Source organism: Podarcis bocagei, assembly GCF_964188305.1.
Source record: "Podarcis bocagei genome assembly, chromosome: 13".
NCBI lineage: Eukaryota > Metazoa > Chordata > Lepidosauria > Squamata > Lacertidae > Podarcis > Podarcis bocagei.
The window spans coordinates 31,029,411-31,049,203 of NC_138138.1; the positions used below are offsets into that span (position 1 = coordinate 31,029,411).

Genomic DNA, 19,793 nt, shown 5'->3' on the forward strand with positions numbered 1-19,793 from the left:
TTATTAATCATAAGTAAAGACATACTGAATTCATTCAGATATACTCTAAGTTTTTCATAAAGTGATCAAACAAATAAGATTTGTGGGACTGCATTTTGTGTGTGCTTACAATGGATGCCCAAACCAGTAAATGCGGATAAATCGATTGCTGTTTGCTCATTTGAATTTTTGTTTTTGTTTTTGTTTCATCTTCCCAATAAATTTACAAGCTGAATACATCTTTCAAGTTCATTTTCTCTTTTAAAAAGAGACGGTTGCTCATTCAATACATATAGAAATATACTTTTAAAATAGACAGTGAATACCTTCAAACGCCTTTGACCCTCAAAGCATTTTGGGTGTCCTCCATCAGCATTTGTTATTAAACTGAGAGTTGACATTTTTTAACCACTGGTCTTCACCTGGTGCATCATGATCCACTCAGGGTTCACAGCCAGACCCAAGATGGCCCTCCAGAGCAGTCTTTTATGGAAGGTAAAAAATAAATAAATAAAAGCAGGTTGAAAAATTAATATTTGAGGTAAAGGTGGACCCTTAATCTGAAAAGGTTTTATAACATTATGGGTACACAGGATAAAGGGTTGCATTAATAGAGTATCAATTTCTGATCCTTGGAAAGTTCCCAATGTTCCCAGTAGAGAGAAGGGCATTGCAGAAGGCAGTAGATATATGTTCTTGGAAAGAAAAGTCCTTCTCTCAGTTTTTTTCCTTAGTTAGTTTACATTCTTATTCTGCATTCCCTTGGGTACATAGTCCCAGGAGCCTCATTGATTCAGCAGCCTCAAGAACACTCATGCAATACAGAGTTTCATCTGTACCTGTTCATATTGCAAAGAAAAAGAAAGAAATCTAGTGTATTATATGTGGGGGTGGTCCATAACACAGCAGTAGAGTACATTGTACACGAAATATTTCCCAACACCTCCAGGTAGTGTTGCAAATTTCCCTGCCTGAAATCCTGGAAATCTGCTACCAGTCAAGGAAGACAATGCCGAACCACATGGATCAGTGGTCTGAGCTTGTATAAGGTGACTTTCAATGTTCCTGTGTTTCACAGCAGTTCCAAACTCACCCCCCTCACTGTTTCATTTCATGATGAGCTGATTTCCAAATTCCCTTTATCTACATACATTTCCTTAGAATTTGAATAGGTTGGCCACTGAATGACATGGATGGAGATACTTCTACCTAAAAATGTTTACCTTTGACAAGTCAACTAGATTTGCAAGAATCTTTTATTAGCAATATGATCAGAACAGGTCCAGTAAAGCATTGCTCCCTTTTTAAATATACTTTTACTGTGACACCTTTCTGCTTCCCACAAGTCTTCTTAATGCTCCTTTTACTTCCCGATTTCTGAGTGTGTAGATGACGGGCTTTATCATAGCTTGGAATCTGTTATGTTGGCTCTAGGGGTCAATTTTATTTGTCTCATTCACTATTCAATGCAATTTACATAATTTTTTAACTTCATTTATGTATGTTACAAATTTACATAAATAACATACTTTATTTCCACAGCATTTATTGTCAATGCAAAGGGCGGGGGGGGGGGACACCACACAAATTAAACAGCAGGGGATGTCATACATTACATGTCCATTGCACAGTGTCATTAAATAACAACAGTTATTACCGATTTCTAGTCACTGGGTTGATTGATTTCTGTTCTGGACACAGGATGAATATGGGAATATCAGCCATTTCCACATCTTCAACATCCCTAGTAGGCTCCACTGTGATTTAGGACCCTTACAGTCCAGGATTCTAAACTGTGTGGAGAGCAGAGTAATCTCCCCAAAGTATTTCAGCTCCCAGTTCATGAAATGATATATAGTTCCGTGTGTAGGTCCCAAAGCCACCCCTCAAAATAATTCACAAAACACACGTAATTTAAATTTAAGGTTTTTGGGCACTATTTTGGCCACAACTTTATTAAAATACAAAATCTATGAGTGGTTGCTTAGACATTGGTTATGACTATCTGTCCCCGCGCTTGGGAGAGAACTGACATTCCGAACTCCATCGGAAGCCAGTGAAGGGAAAGACAATGTTGGGGATCAGTTGAGCTGAGCGACAGCCCTCACCGCTCATCCAACCAGCTCCCCAAGGCTTGCCGGCCCTGGTCCCATTTCAGGGATTGGACAAAATCATGGCAAGCCCCAGGATTCCTTTAACAGAATTCCCTTCGCACACCATTGGAGGGGTAGGCACAGCCTATCCTGACCCCTCCACCACCAGCTTTTTATAACCAATGCCTAACCGCAACCTTACAAGTTGTGACGAATTGCTAAGTAGTAGGCAAAAACCAAGTGGCACCAGCCAATCAGCCAAATGGTAAAATTCCTACTAGGCCCCTGCCCCAAGGCAGACGACCCCATGACAGGCAAAGCAAGGTCAACCAGAACACAGGGGGGGCGGGCGGGCAGGCGATCTGATGCACTCTGCTAAAGAGAAAGCAAAAGCCAGAGTGCCCCAATATTTAAAGACTATGGTCCCACCCACCAATTTGCTACAAGCAATTTGCCCCAGCAACCTAGTCAGCCAATCATTGCACCAGGCAATAACTATTAACCTGCCTGGCAACAGAGGGCTGGCCTGGCAGCCCACACCGCAACCCGTGCTCTCATTTTAGGGAGAACACGCTTTGCGTGATTAGAATTCAATGAAGGAACAGGGCAGATGGACTTTCCCCCACTCTCCTTCTTGCAAAAATCTAATCACATAGGCATGGACCTCTGAAGAATGCTACTGAGTAACCATATTCTAATTCCAAGCTCTTTTACAAGTTTCAATTACTTCTCCATGAGTTAAAATGGAAGGATTGGGAAATAAGAAGGGGGAGAAGCATGAAAAACAAGCAGCTGACCAACTGAGATATGAGATTTAGAAGTGCCAGAGCCTCAGAAGTATGGTGCCCATAAATATTAGACTTCATTGACTGACATAGAACCAGCCATAGCAAGAAGGCATGTCCTTGAGTCCTGTACCATCTGTTTCTGATTCTTACATTCATATTGAATATATAACACAAGAAAATAAAGGAAAGAAAGAAGCATACTGGTCATAAATGTTTATAATCTCTGACTGCTTTGAGCTATGCCCTAGAAAAGCACCCTGGTTATTTGAGCAACACATTTGACAAATGAAATTACAGGTTTTCTAGAAACTGTGCTCTGAAAGGTGAAAAATATTAGCTACAAGAGAAGGAGAGTTCATGACGGAAAAAGTACATAAGGTTGTGAAGCGAAGAGTTAGTACTCACAACCAACATTATAAGTCCACTTCTAATTAATTTACAGTGCAATTGTGTGCATGCTTATTCAATTAGTAGTCAGGCCCATTATGCTCTGTGGGTCCTACTGCAAGTGAAATGGAACTACAATTACCATGTTTCTTTGAGGGAAGCAATGTGCTTTTAATATATGGTATGGTTGTGACCTCAATCACTGCATGACTGTAACAACTTTTGCAAGTCCCAACCTCTCCTTCCCCTGTGCACCCCAGAAACGTGCTTAGTATCATCCCCAATCCTTCAGAGTCAACTGGGAGGAGTGTGGAGAAAGCATGGGGAGAGAAGAAAGGAAAATTCAATCGCACTTGCAGAGATCATTGCACAACATAAGCTTAATTCTACATCCCCAGTAGATTTAACTAGGGGGTAGAAAATAATAGAATATAGTGGCGCCATTTAATTATTTTTTTATCACAATCAAGTAGAACATACCAGTGGATAAAGGCTTGTTCAAAAGTAGCAGCACCTATGAGAACTTAATTCTGTTCACTATATCTCTATCTATGCTCATTTTTTAATTATTATTTCTCTTTTCTTCCCACAAGTCTTTTTAATGCTCCTTTTACTTCCTGATTCCTGAGTGTATATATGAGTGGATTTAACATGGGAGTCACAATTCCATAGAAGGCAGAAATTATCTTGTCTAATTCATGGGTACTTTTAGTTTGTGGTTGGAGATACGAGAATATAGCAGTGCCATAGAATATTGTTACTACTGTCAAGTGGGATGCACATGTGGAGAAAGCCTTCAGTCTCCCACCTGATGAATGAATTCTCAGAATTGCCACAACAATACGCAAATATGAGAAAATGATAAAGGCAAAGGGGGCAAGCAAGGTAAGAACGCCAGTTAAGAACATCACCAGTTGGTTCATGGAAGTATCTGAGCAAACCAACTTCAAAACTGCTTTGAGTTCACATGTCAAATGGTCAATCACATTTTGTTTACAAAAGCGAGCTGGCATGGTATAAATCGGGATTACCCCCAAGAATATGCCACTTGTCCATGTCCCAGCTGCTAACTGAATACAAAACTTCCTGCTCATTATTAGTGTGTAATGTAGTGGACTGGAAATGGCTATATACCGATCATAAGCCATGATGGCCAAAAGGAAGCATTCAGTCACACCCAAGCCAACACTAATGCTCATTTGCAAGTAACACATTGTATAGGACATGGTGGGCTTGTCTACCAGAAGGTTTTCAATGGACTGTGGGACTGAAGATGTTGAATATACAATGTCAAGGAGGGAAAGGTTACTGAGGAAAAAGTACATGGGGTTGTGCAGTCGAGGATCACCTGCAATCACCAAGATGATGAGGCCATTTCCCACCACTGTTATAGAATACACAACAGTTATGAAAACGAGTAATCCTATCCTTGTCTTTGGTCTACCAGAATAGCCGATAAGGACAAACTCAGTCACTGTTGTCTCATTTTCCTCTTCCATATCCTGAATTCAGTATTATCTGCAAAGACATGGAGAAAGGAATTAATCTAAATCAAGGCCACGGTCAAATTACAAAAACGTTATGCAAGTAAGCCTTTCAGTCAGCGAGGAGGATGGCTTTTTCTTATGATGCTTTATTTATTTTATTTAATCAGAAAGTTAGCATGAAAATATTACTTCTCTTCAAGTATCATAGGAAAAATAATTCACATTGTATAATTTAAATAATTCACATTGTATAATTCTTTGCATGCATTCTTTTTATTCAAATGAGAGTAGGAGATTCTTGAATAAATTATGAAAAACAATACTTTGAAAGCAATAAAATGTAATCCAAAATGTATTTGTTTAGGACTTTTTAAGTTTATAAATATGCTATATAAAAAACAAAAACAAAAATGCATTTTTGGTAAACAAAAAAACAAGAAAACATACTCAAATTTATAGACAAGATTAATAAAGATGTAAATATAGTTAAAATAAAATTATTATAAAGTATTAATTATTTACCTTTTCTTAAGAAAATAAATAAATGAATGTTGCTTAGCTATGATTTTATTATTCCATTAATTTACAAAAAGAACCATTTTCCAGTAAACTTTTTATCTTTATTTATGATTGTTGTTTTGGTTGTTGGGGCACCTTGGAAATATAGCTTTTTGTTGCAGGTTCGGAATATAAATTATGCTAAATCATTAAGCGATTCAAAGCACATCCCTGGACATATCTACTTAGAAGTAAGCTCCATTCAGTTTGGCTGGAGCTACTCTAAGGTAAGTGGGTATAGGATTGCAGTCTATGTTGAAACATTTGCATGGTGATGAAACAACTGAACTAAAACTCACCTTACAAACAATATATCTTTCTCCACCTATGTTAAATGAGATACATCCAAATGACATTAATAATAATGTTGGAGATGTGAATCTGTTAGGACAGCTTTAACGCATATTTGATAGTTATACCCACTTATTTTGGAAATATGTTTTACATGATTTTTTTTAAAAATGAACCAGTACGTCTAGAGCTGTTAAGAATTTTATTCATGATAACTTAAGTTTGTATTGCTGTGCATTGGAAAACCTCACATTCCACTTTAGGAATAATTGAAAAACAGCAACAACACTTCAATGCCATTAGTGAAGCTGATATATTTCTCAAGAACTTAATTACAGGAAAAGTGAAGGAAAAATTTAGAAATACCAATAACAAAATAAACCACTACCATGAAACCATTAAAATAAATGAACAATTGTATTAGGATGAGTGCACTGGCATAATATCCAATATAGCATTTCAGTGGAAAGACTATTTTATTAGGCAGACGTGAATTTTATAAAGTATAAAATAGGAAGCACAACCAGCAGCATTGAAACGTGCTTATTTTTTGTCATTTAGTTTTGAATACCTTCAAGAAAATCCTTTAAAACTCTGCTGAGAATCTCTCTCACTCTCTGGACACCTGCCATGGCAAAACAAACACACACATCCCTACTAGATCTCTCTCAGAAATATGAACTCAAGTATTTCACTTTATATACCCTAGAAACTGCAATATGTGAATTGCCTAAAAGCAAATCTAGATCCAAGCGATTTCGCTTCATCTGATTGCAGTTTGAATACTAACAGTTTGTCAAAACAGAGCACAGCATCTTTCAGCTGGATAAATTTGGCAAGAGAAATAAAGAATGAAATGAAAACACAACAATACCTTTAAATGCTTTTGCCCTTTAAGGCTCTGTGGATGTCCTGTGTCTGCATTTGTTATTAAATCAAGAAGCAGGATTCTTTAAATTACATGGGAATTGGATCCAATCAGTATGTGGAACAATGAGAAAAATCTAAAGATGTTTGAATGGCAACTAGGAAAACAAATTCAACATAATCTTTTATGAGATTTCAAAATAATAATAATAAGAAGAAGAAAATTAAGTAAAACTAGATACCGTATAAGAGGATGCATTTTGCATCTCTTTCATGATGGCATCATAATTGAAAATTTGCACAGGGAAAATTGTCCCTGTGCAGCCCCACAATAAATACTTACATGAATAAAGTCTTCTTTTGTGTTCCACAGAACAAAAATCCGACTATTTTGTTGTTGTTGTTGTTCTTATGCATCCATATAACAGTAAAAAAAAAGCCCAATGGGACTTTGTTTGACTTTGTTCCTTAGTTGCTTGCTATTTTTAATGAATACTCTCCCTCTTCACTCCCATTGGTGCATAATCCCAGGGGAATGAATCAGCATTCTCAAGTATATTCTTAAACAATACAAACTTTCATGCCACTCTGCAGGAATATAGACCTACATAATGCTTAATCTGAAGGAAAACTTGTGTTGGACAGGTCCTGCTGGTGAGCCTCCCATAGTCTCTTTGGAAAACAAGATGTTGGATTAAATGGGCTTTTTCCTGTCCCAGCAAGAAACTCCTTGTGTTCTTCTTTGCTGTGTAGAGGGTAATTAGAGTCAAAATGAACACACTGAAAAGGAGCTTCTAATATCCATGCATTCACAAGATTGTTTGTTTAAGAGCCTTAATTGCTAAATGTACCCAGAAATATAGAATCATAGAATTATAGAGTTGAAAGCAACCCAGAAGTTCATCTAGTCGAATCCTTTGTGATGCAGGAATCTCAAATAAAGCATCCATAACAAATGACTTAAAAAACATCCATGGAGGGGGCCACCAGGGGGCGCATTGGAAGATGGCCGACAATAACATCTCTCTGATGCACACAAGGTAATTAAGAGGCTGATATGGGAGTATGCAGCCTCCCTTGCCCCCCCAAGGGAATGGGGGGGGACTGCCTTGCCAGCTGTGTCCATAATTCACCCCCGGATTCGAAAGAAGGGGGTGAGGGCACTTGGCACGAAGCCCTCGGGTGAGGTCGGCTCTCCCTGACACTGTCTCTAATCGCGCACTGGTTAGCATTAGCTCGAAATATATAATTGGAAATATATAATTGGAAAGAAGCTAATGCACATACATCAAGTGAAGATCGGGAGTAAAGACTGCTGATTAATGGGATCTCTGTGAGTGGAGTGACAGGCTGGACAATAAATCAAGTGAAGAATCATCATTAAAAGATTGGTATGTTGGAGTGAAATGGAAAGGGGGGGAGGAAAAAACTTTTCCTTTTTTTTTGGTCTTATGTGAGTACCAATAACCCTCCCCTCCAGAGAGAAGAATCATTGCAAATTACTAATCACAAGCAGGAGATTAATAACTGTGTGGAAATGAATTACTGATCAAAGAGAGGACTGGTGGAAACATCGGGGAATGTAAAGAAAGTTTTATGACGCAGTTACAAATGGAGTTTCGTTAAGACAGGCTTGCCCATAGGAGGTCGAGGGGGAGGAGGACCAGGGTCATTGGAATGTGAATGTATGGTTATCGGAATGTGATCTTGACCTGGCAGGGCCCCCTGAGATATAGATTGGCAAGCCTGTGGAAATCAACGGACAGACTGTGGGAATGTTATTTACGGAGGTGTGGAAATGGCGTCTGTCCTTTATGTGATATGACTCTTGGAGAGTGTAAAACCCACACAGGATATGTTTGTTTTCAATCCACTTGTGAAGATTATCAGAGATAACAAAGAAAGGAATATATGATAACAACAAGAAGATGAGGAAAATAACAAAGAGACTATCTGAACAGAACTGGATAGAACTCTTTAATTAAAGCAGCAGCAAGAGTGATGTTTGGATCCCTTTCGGAGCCTGAAGTATGGGTACCCCCAACAAAATTCTGGCTGTATAATTTGGAACTAATGTGATTTGGAATTAATGTGATTTGATTGGCCTGTTAATAAAAATTATATTTTAAAAAAAATCCATGGAAGGAGAGTCAACATCCTCACAAAGGAGGCCATAGGATGGTCTATGGATATCGCCAGCTTCATTTTTGCCTTTATTTATTTGAAGATCTTCACAGATTAGGGTGTGTGCTAATGTGAACGGGGCTAGTAATCAAACTCATTAAAGTGTTGCATTAATATCTATTGAGGCATAGTGGGTCACTTTTAGAATTTATACTGGAGTGACATGGATCCTAGCATTCACCACCATCTAATTGCAGTCATATAAGAAAAAGTGCACAACAGTGTTTTCTGGTTCCATCGCCTCTGTCTCTTCCCTGTTGCTCACTCTCACTAAATTGCACGTTGGAAGGGCTGGTCTGAACAGTAATAGCAGGCAAGCACCTTCATAGTCTTGTTTTTGGCACCTCTTGAAAACCTCTTTTTCTTTTTTTGTTTTGTTTCCACAAGCCTCCCCAGGCATGTAATTTCCACATGCCATTTTATTGTGAAATATTGTTTTTTAAAACAGTCAGGAAGGCTGATCGATCACCAAATGACTGATATATTGCAACATAGCAAACAGCCTGCTTAATAATTATAAAGAATAACTCAATAATGTGGAAGGTACTGTATTTTTAAATCTCAAAAGGAAGGTTTGGACAACAGCTTGGACTGGAAGGATTAATGATTTGGGAGTTGTCGTGACATTAAACTTCAGAGAGTTGGATAACAGCCCAGACTGGAATGGAGCCAGTTGAAGCTGTGCTAGCAAAAAGACAGTTGGAAAAGTATATTACACAAATAAAGCTATACTTGACAGACGAAAGGATATATGATTTCTGACATGATTGAGAATCGCAGAGACAGAGACAAGAACTTAGAGTGTTATAATTGAGATGTGGAAATATGGAAACAACAACAAGAAACAGAATTGAGATTTGGAGTTATGCTTCAAGGTCCAGACTATAGGAAGCCTGAAAAATTAATAATTAAAATTTTAAGATAATTTGACCTTTTTATTTTAGTTTTTTCCCCTTTTTATTTGATTATGATTTGATATGTTAATTGGATGTTTTTTATTGGGAAATTAATAAAAATGATTTAACAAATAAAAGCACAATAAAACATCAAATATTAAAATTAAATTTAAAAAATTCCTTCCAGTAGCACCTTAGAGACCAGCTAAGATTGTTATTGGTATGAGCTTTTGTGTACATGCACACTTCTTCAGATACATCTGAAGAATTCATAATCTGAAGAAGTGTACATGCACACGAAAGCTCATACGAATAACAAATTTAGTTGGTCTCTAAGGGATTTTTTTTTATTTTGTTTCGACTGCAGCAGACCAACACGGCTACCTACCTGTAATCAAACATCAAAAACTTCCCTAAACAGGGCTGCCTTCAGATGTATTTTAAAAGTAAGATAGTTGTGTATTTCCTTGATATCTGATGGGAGGGCGTTCCACAGGATGGGCACCACTACCAAAAAGGCCCTCTGCATGGTTTCCTGTAACCTCACTTCTCTCAGGGAGGGAACCGCCAGAAGGCCCTCAGAGCTGGATCGCAGTGTCTGGGCTGTACGACAGGGGTGGAGACACTCCTTCAGGTATACTGAACCAAGGTCATTTAGGGCTTTAAAGTCAGTACCAACACTTTTGAATTGTGCTCAGAAACGTACTGGGAGCCAATGTAAGTCTTTCAGGACTGGTGTATAGCCTCCATACCTATCAAGTTAGTGGCTGTATACCCTCTGTGTTAACTTTATGTGAACCATCAAGCCACTCAATATATCTTGGATGGTTCCACCCAAGATTTGAGGATCCCAGTGATGGGTGAGCACAGTTGCCATGAGGCCTCCAACCAGAGTTTATTCAGGGAGCATCCTGACATTGCTGCAGAAAGAGAGAGAGCCACAGAGAGGATTTCTGACCCCTGCATGGACCCACCCCTAGAGGATTTTCAGGTGCATACTTTGGGCCTCATATCCAAAAAGGCTCTGGGCAAGTATTTCACAATCTGTCATATCCTAGGCAGGGGGCGGGTGTGTCTGTGAATGATGTAATCCCACTTAAATTATGCTCAGTGTGGAATGCCTCTGTGTATCATGATGAAGTTGATCAGATTGTGCTGTACCTTTGGCAAAATGTGACACTGAATCTGCTTTCTGCCTGCTCCCCTGTGCATCCAGATGATTTCTGAATGCTGGGTTTCGAATTTAATCACTGCTGGTATATTGATAAAGCCTTGCGCCCATGGGCAGTGCCATTTTTAAATATTTTTTTTTAGAAAAAGAGGTGCCAGAACTCAGCATGAACACCTTCCTGGGTTCTGGTGAGTTCCAGCTGAAAAAAAGCTCTGCCTATGGGCTGTTTCATTTAGGTTCTGTAAGTGCTTTTGCACAGATAAAATTGGCTAGAAGAAATGCTTTACCCATGAGGATATCCTCATGGGTAAAGCATTTTTCTCATCACTATGTATTGGAATGCATTTTTCTTTTTAAAGTCCTCATAGGTTCATATTATGCATTCTCCCCAGAGCTTAATTTGCTATAGAGAATTTGTTCATTATTTGAATATATTCTGCTCTCAGGATTTATAGAACCACTGGATTGAGTAATTGAGTATATACAGTGGATATGTTATATAAATGAAACCTATCTTTTTGTTTTTATTTCTATTATTATCAATATTATTCACTCTGTTTAGAAAAATATTAATGCAGCTCCATTACCCCCTCCCTTTCACCCAAAGAAAACTGAAAATATAAGTGTCATGACAGTTTAAAATAATGTCTAAACAAACTAGATTCAATCAACACTATGACTGCAGTTTCTTCTCCACCAGCCTTTTGAGCCCTCCTAACACATCCTGGTTTCTAGTGTATAGATTAAAGGGTTTAACATGGGTATCAGTGCTGCATTAAAGATATACCGGTAAATAATTTTATCAATAGTATGACTGTCCTTAGATTGAGGTTTGATATATGTGATTATAGAATTTCCAAAGAACACCAGCACTACAACTAGGTGAGATCCACAAGTAGAGAAAGCTTTCATGGCACTATAGCTCCAAACATCTTCTTCTCAGTCTTGCATTATGTTACCAAAATATTCTTGAATTATCTTACCAAAATTGTGGGGGGAAATCTACCACAATGAGCTGATGTTTAAAAAAGCATACTCTCCTTATATAAGTAGCATAAGTTTAATTCCTAAACAGACAGGTATGTGTATTTGTGTGTGTGCATTGTTACATCCAGCTAAAGATACACAGTGCTATATTAGTTCTTCATTTCTGATTTGCCCTTCCGCATTCCCATATGATACAATCCCCACTGACTACTTTGTTTGAGAGCGTTGAAAATAGATCTACAACTATCCAGCTTATAAATCTGAAGTTATCATCAGAAAACTAGGTTTCACAATGAAACAGTAGACCTCAACAACTTGAGCAAAATTAATCCCACTGAACTTACTTGAACACACTCAAGGGTTATTCTGATCCCCTCCTGCATCCACTGAGTCTGGTCTTAAAAAAGTGTAGGTGGCACTTTAGAACTTTCTACCCTAGGATATTAGGCAGACAACATTATGGCTTTGTTTTGGGTGCCTCCTATTATTTTTTGTGCTCCAGAAGTTGTGTTATGTTGAAAAGTATACACGTTTTATACAAGCTAGTTTACACACACACACGTCCACACACACAAACACCTGAAATTAATGTTTATTTTGCATTTTATTGGTATTCTGGAAGAATATAATAGACTTGTAAAATGCTTATAGGTCTTCTGTTCTATTGTATAACACATAAATGTTGTCTATATTATGCTGTATCTCATTTTCCAAAGAAATGACTGGAAAAATAAATAGGCAACTTTTAAATGACTGGAAATATGGCAAGGTTGTGGATTGGACTAAAAAATCACCTTGCAGTTGTATGCGTTAATTTTTAAAAGTTGCCTATTTATTTTTCTTTTTTTAGTAAATGTTATTGAAATTGGGGGGGTACAAATATGACTATCAGATATCTTTTTATCAAGACTAAAATGCTAATCTAAATAAAAACACAGGGCAGAAATAGGGAAAAGAAGGGAATAAATGAATGGGAAAGGGGGGGGGATAAAAATAAAGAGAACTTCTGATTCTTCATCTGCCAGCTATATAGAAAATTATTCAACACACCCACTCCAAGATAACACCCAACAGCAAATCCACCTTCTATAAACCAACATTATTTTCAATTTTCAAAGCTAGATATTAAAAGTTCATTTTCTTTTTCATGCAAAAAGTCTATAAGAAGTTTCCAATCTTTAGTAAATTTTAACAGTGATTATTCTGATTAAGCACATTGATTTCACTAACTCTGCTAAGTCCAGTAATTTTAATAACTATCATCAACTGTAGGTATCTGTGCATATAAATGTATTGCTGCTATATTGAAACAAATGTATTTCTGCTATATTGAAACATATTGAAATAAAGTTTCAGTCTTTTTCTAATTTTATATCCATTAGTCCCAGTAGGAAGAGTTCTAGTTTCAAATGAAACTTGATCTCCAAAATCCTCTGTATCAGCGTATGTATTTGAATCCAATACTATTTAAAAGCTTTTTTACATGTCCACCAAGCATGATAAAATGTCCCTTCATTTTTCTTGACACTTTCGGCCGGTATTTGGAACATTTTTATACATTCTAAATAACTTCTCAGAATTTAAATTTTTGACATCAGGTGTAGGGTGGAAGGACGTGGCTTGACTTGGCAAACATGACTTTACAGAACAAATTAAGATCTCTGCCGGGCTTATTTAGTTCCAGAAACCAGAGGTGATTCAATGCTAGGTTATAGGAAGATTTCATCTGATAACTGGGCCTTTTGGTTTCCAAATTATTTGCTTTATCATAGGGTTGAGGAACCTGTGGACTTCTAAATATTGCAGGACTAAAGCTTCTATCATCCCTGAGTACTTATTACGGTTGCTCAGGCTGCTGAGAGAAGGAGTCAAAGATCATTTGTAGGACCACCAATTCACCATTTCTGCTTTATCAGTAAAATAATAGCTTATCTTTCTAATATATTGAACAGATTAAATCATTCGGGTAGGATAGCCCATATCTGATTTACAGAACAACTAGATAGCTAGATGATAGATAAAAAGGTCATACATTATGACAACAAAACCTATGCTTTAGTTTCTTATTATTATGTTTTATTTTTTATGTTTTTATTTCCTTTTATTGCACATTTCATAAATATAAAGTTATTTACAAGGATTTTTTTTAAAAAAAGCTTATTAAAAACATGACAGTGATATGATAATTTAAAATGCCATTAAAATTCATAAGATTCATCCAATATTATGACTGCAGTTTCTTCTCCACCAGCCTTTTGAGCCCTCCTAACACATCCTGGTTTCTCAGTGTATAGATTAAAGGGTTTAACATGGGTACCAGTGCTGCATTAAAGATATAAATAATTTTGTCACTAACCTGTTTGTCTTTAGACTGAGGTTTGATGTATAGTGCTATAGCATTTCCAAAGAACACCAGCACCACAGCTAGGTGAGATCCACAAGTAGAGAAAGCTTTCAGTCTGCTTCCAGATGAATGGATTCTCAAAATGGCCACAAGGATACGTGCATATGAAAAAAGGATGAAACAGAAGGGAAAAAGGACTGTGCCGGTGCTGGTGAAGTACATTGACAGTTGTCCCACAGCCATGTTAGAACAAATTAATTTCATGATGGCTGTGAGCTCACATGCAAAATGATCCACCTCATTATGTCCACAGAAGTGGGCAGGGTTTGCAAGACAGGGAACAATAGCAAGTAAGAAGGCCATTGTCCATGATACAATAGCCAAAACAATGCAAACTTTCCAGTTCATGATAAGCATATAACGGAGTGGATTGGAGATGGCAACATACCGGTCATAAGCCATGACTGCCAACAAGAAACATTCTGTTGATGCAAGGTATATACCAGTGTACATCTGAATGTAACATTTAGCAAAAGACACGATGGGTCTGTCCACCAAACAGTTGGCAATAGATTGTGGAACTGAAGATGTACAAAGACAGATATCAATGATGGACAGATTACAAAGGAAGAAGTACATTGGATTATGGAGCCGAGGATCAGCTATGACTACAAACAGAATGAGTCCATTTCCGATTATGTTTCCCAAGTAGATGATGGTCATTAAAGCCGCCAATCCTATCTTTGTTTTGGGATGTCCAGAAAATCCAATGAGGATGAACTCAGTTATTTCAGACTCATTCATTTATACGCTCTGCAGAAAGATTTTTTGGAGTGATCAAGGAAGATATTAAAGATATTCAATATCTGATAAAGCGAGATGATTAACCATATTTAATCAAACTTATATATAAATCTAATTTATATGAATATTGCGAACCAAGATATTGATACCATTAAATTGCATCAACATTTTTTAGGATCTGAACTATAGAACTGATAGCTAAATAGATAATCAAGCGGAGGGGGGTTGGGGATATTGGGTTGTTGTTTTTATTTTGATTACGTATTTTGTGGCTTTATATTTTGATTTTATTCCGTGAACTACCCTGTGAACCACCCTGAGACCTCTGGGTATAGGGCAGAACAACAACAACAACATGCATCACATAACTGATATACAAAAAAAACCCAGTGATATTGTAGGGAAGGAGACTTGGGGGGGAAAGAACATGTACTTCATAACCAGTTTGTCCAATATGCTCACTGAGTAGATCCATTTAACGAAACCTCACATGCTACATGTTACATGCTACATGCTACATGTTATGTATCACTGTGTCCAAATTAATTTGCTGAATCAGCAAAGCTCGAAACAGTAGGAAATATGAAGTGCATGAGACAATACAAGGGCACAGCTACCAACTGCAAGTTTATGTACATGAGGCATGCATTGCAATGCAAACATATTATTTCATGATGATCATATAATGTATGGGACTGGAGATTGCAACATACACCTGGTTAATGGCATGATAGGTTTGTCCACTAAACAGCGTTTTAGCTTATGAGAATGAAGTGGTGGTAAAAGAGTGTCAACCATGGAAAAATGAAAAATGTGCATTCAACTTAGCAACTACTTAAGACCATGAGTCCATTTATAATTATTGACCCCAAGGTTAAGATCAGAAAATTCATGAAGCCCATTCTGGCCTTAATTCCAAAGCAATATAGTTAATTTAATATATCCAATATCCAATGAAAAACAAATATTTCTGTATAATTCTCCTAATTCCAACTATAGAATTGTTCAGTAGAAAGGAAACCAATTGAGTTACATATGGCTCCAGGTTTTGTACTGGGATTTATTAGAAATAATTAAAAATTAAAATATGACTCTAACAATAGCAGTACAATAGATCTGCCAGAATAAACTGAAAAACCCAAAGATGAATAAATATCATCTTGGGACTGCACCAAATACGATGGATTTCTTCCTCCAAATGATGGTCAATCTGCCTCTGCTATTAAGCATCTTTGAAAAAGGTACACTACACAGACACTACACATGTAAACACTGGGTGGTGGGACCTAACGAAGGAGGATTGGTTGCTCTATCATGCCTGCTTGCAAAAGCTCAAGCAGTACCTTACTATGCATCATTTGAAGAACAAAACAAAAAGTTACATGGACCATTGGTCTGACATGGCTAATGCTTCTATGATGTGGCTAAGTTCCATTTGGAATAAGTTAGTAAAAAGTGCTAGAGGCAGTAGACCAAATAAAGGTAAAGGAACCCCTGACTGTTAGGTCCAGTCGCGGACGACTCAGGGGTTGCGGCGCTCATCTTGCTTTACTGACCATGGGAGCCTGCGTACAGCTTCCGGGTCATGTGTCCAGCATGACTAAGCTGCTTCTGGCGAACCAGAGCAGCGCACGGAAACGCCATTTACCTTCCCGTTAGAGCGATACCTATTTATCTACTTGCGCTTTGACATGCTTTCGAAATGCTAGGTTGGCAGGAGCAGGAAATGAGCAATGGGAGCTCATCCCTTTGTGTGGATTCAAACTGCCGACCTTCTGACTGACATGCCCTAGGCTCTGTGGTTTAGACCACAGCGCCACCCACGTCCCTTTGGTAGACCAAATACACAAAACACTATTCAGCCAAACTGATTGATACCAATAGGCATTCATTTTATCTGCATATACCTAATGTCATAATATCTGATAATTTAGGAAGGAGGGCTGCAGCTCAATGGAAGAGCATCTGGTTTGTGTGCAGATGGTTCCTAATTCAATCTCTGGCATTTTCAGATAGGGACAAAAACGCTCCCCGTCTGAAACCCCAAAGAGTCACTGTTGGTCGGTTTAGAAGATAATGAGCTAAATGGCCTAATGGTGTGACTCAGTATAAGGTAACTATGCTATGCTATCTAATTATAATTTATATGTGAAATAGGGGTTTTAAAGCTATTTTCTCTTATTTTGTTATCTTCCATTTTATCTAGAACTATGTGATGGTTTCTACACTTTCAAATGCACACTAATAAAAAACAAAACAACATGTTTTCATTTAAGGCAAATTTTAAAATTCCCCAGCATGTTTCTAAAACATTTTTAACAGTTGCAAGAGGAAGGGGAAAAAACTGTTTTCAGTTGGCTGGAAGCATCCCAGATTATTATTTCATTGATTTTCGTCCCTTTCAGATGAAGGTTAAAAATGGGTAAGGCTTTGTCAAAGTTAAATCTTTAAAAATTCCAGGGATTTCAGTTGGACTGATGCATTGTGACACTTTTAATGAAGCTTTATAGAACAGAGGTATATTATTTTCATAATATTATTAAATTTATATATTGTTCTTCATCCAAGGATCACAGAGTTGTTTACAATACAAATCGAAACAGTGGAATCCAAATAATCATGTCAATTAAAGAAGAGCTTACCTTTTGAAAAATCTCTTCAAATGAGGGTGAAAAATCTACTCAGTTGTGACAATTACTGAAGGCCTGGATAATGTAAGAAAAATAATTAAGAAAGTAAAAGTGCTATAGCCAGCTTTCAGACCTTTATTGCTTTCCTTTCTTTTTAATTTGATGAACATAGTGAGTCAAAAGGAATCAGTAACATGGATTCTGAACCTGTGTTGTTAGTAATACACTAGATCTAGAACTGTTTTGAATTTATGGGAGAACTAAATATATTACGTTTTTAATTTGCAAAAAATGGCACTATAGCTCCAAACATCTTCTTCTCAGTCTTGCATTATGTTACCAAAATATTCTTGAATTATCTTACCAAAATTGTGGGGGGAAATCTACCACAATGAGCTGATGTTTAAAAAAGCATACTCTCCTTATATAAGTAGCATAAGTTTAATTCCTAAACAGACAGGTATGTGTATTTGTGTGTGTGCATTGTTACATCCAGCTAAAGATACACAGTTCTATTTTAGTTCTTCATTTCTGATTTGCCCTTCCGCATTCCCATATGATACAATCCCCACTGACTACTTTGTTTGAGAGCGTTGAAAATAGATCTACAACTATCCAGCTTATAAATCTGAAGTTACCATCAGAAAACTAGGTTTCACAATGAAACAGTAGACCTCAACAACTTAAGCAAAATTAATCCCACTGAACTTACTTGAACACACTCAAGGGTTATTCTGATCCCCTCCTGCATCCACTGAGTCTGGTCTTAAAAAAGTGTAGGTGGCACTTTAGAACTTTCTACCCTAGGATATTAGGCAGACAACATTATGGCATTGTTTTGGGTGCCTCCTATTATTTTTTGTGCTCCAGAAGTTGTGTTATGTTGAAAAGTAAACACATTTTATACATGCTAGTTTACACACACACACGTCCACACACACAAACGCCTGAAATTAATGTTTATTTTGCATTTTATTGGTATTCTGGAAGAATATAATAGACTTGTAAAATGCTTATAGGTCTTCTGTTCTATTGTATAACACATAAATGTTGTCTATATTATGCTGTATCTCATTTTCCAAAGAAATGACTGGAAATATAGCAAGGTTGTGGATTGGACTAAAAAATCACCTTGCAGTTGTATGCGTTAATTTTTAAAAGTTGCCTATTTATTTTTTCTTTTTTTAGTAAATGTTATTAAAATTGGGGGGGGGGTACAAATATGACTATCAGATATCTTTTTATCAAGACCAGAATGCTAATCTAAATAAAAACACAGGGCAGAAATAGGGAAAAGAAGGGAATAAATGAATGGGAAAGGGGGGGGGATAAAAATAAAGAGAACTTCTGATTCTTCATCTGCCAGCTATATAGAAAATTATTCAACACACCCACTCCAAGATAACACCCAACAGCAAATCCACCTTCTATAAACCAACATTATTTTCAATTTTCAAAGCTAGATATTAAAAGTTCATTTTCTTTTTCATGCAAAAAGTCTATAAGAAGTTTCCAATCTTTAGTAAATATTAACAGTGATTATTCTGATTAAGCACATTGATTTCACTAACTCTGCTAAGTCCAGTAATTTTAATAACTATCGTCAACTGTAGGTATCTGTGCATATAAATGTATTGCTGCTATATTGAAACAAATGTATTTCTGTTATATTGAAACATATTGAAATAAAGTTTCAGTCTTTTTCTAATTTTATATCCATTAGTCCCAGTAGGAAGAGTTCTAGTTTCAAATGAAACTTGATCTCCAAAATCCTCTGTATCAGCGTATGTATTTGAATCCAATACTATTTAAAAGCTTTTTTACATGTCCACCAAGCATGATAAAATGTCCCTTCATTTTTCTTGACACTTTCGGCCGGTATTTGGAACATTTTTATACATTCTAAATAACTTCTCAGAATTTAAATTTTTGACATCAGGTGTAGGGTGGAAGGACGTGGCTTGACTTGGCAAACATGACTTTACAGAACAAATTAAGATCTCTGCCGGGCTTATTTAGTTCCAGAAACCAGAGGTGATTCAATGCTAGGTTATAGGAAGATTTCATCTGATAACTGGGCCTTTTGGTTTCCAAATTATTTGCTTTATCATAGGGTTGAGGAACCTGTGGACTTCTAAATATTGCAGGACTAAAGCTTCTATCATCCCTGAGTACTTATTACGGTTGCTCAGTCTCAGGCTGCTCTGAGAAGGAGTCAAAGATCATTTGTAGGACCACCAATTCACCATTTCTGCTTTATCAGTAAAATAATAGCTTATCTTTCTAATATATTGAACAGATTAAATCATTCGGGTAGGATAACCCAT

General features: G+C 37.0%; 2 protein-coding genes across 2 annotated transcripts; both read right to left on the reverse strand.

The window, feature by feature from the left end:
* Positions 1 to 3,816: 3,816 nt before the first annotated feature.
* Positions 3,817 to 4,746, reverse strand: LOC308570664 (olfactory receptor 13H1-like; the record flags this gene model as incomplete). Its single annotated transcript, XM_081165575.1, has 1 exon — positions 3,817 to 4,746. One exon carries the CDS (start codon positions 4,744 to 4,746, stop codon positions 3,817 to 3,819), a length of 930 nt encoding a protein of 309 aa, XP_081021701.1.
* A 9,166-nt stretch (positions 4,747 to 13,912) lies between these two features.
* On the reverse strand, positions 13,913 to 14,836 carry LOC308570571 (olfactory receptor 13H1-like; the record flags this gene model as incomplete). Its single annotated transcript, XM_081165488.1, has 1 exon — positions 13,913 to 14,836. One exon carries the CDS (start codon positions 14,834 to 14,836, stop codon positions 13,913 to 13,915), a length of 924 nt encoding a protein of 307 aa, XP_081021614.1.
* Between the last annotated feature and the right edge of the window lie 4,957 nt (positions 14,837 to 19,793).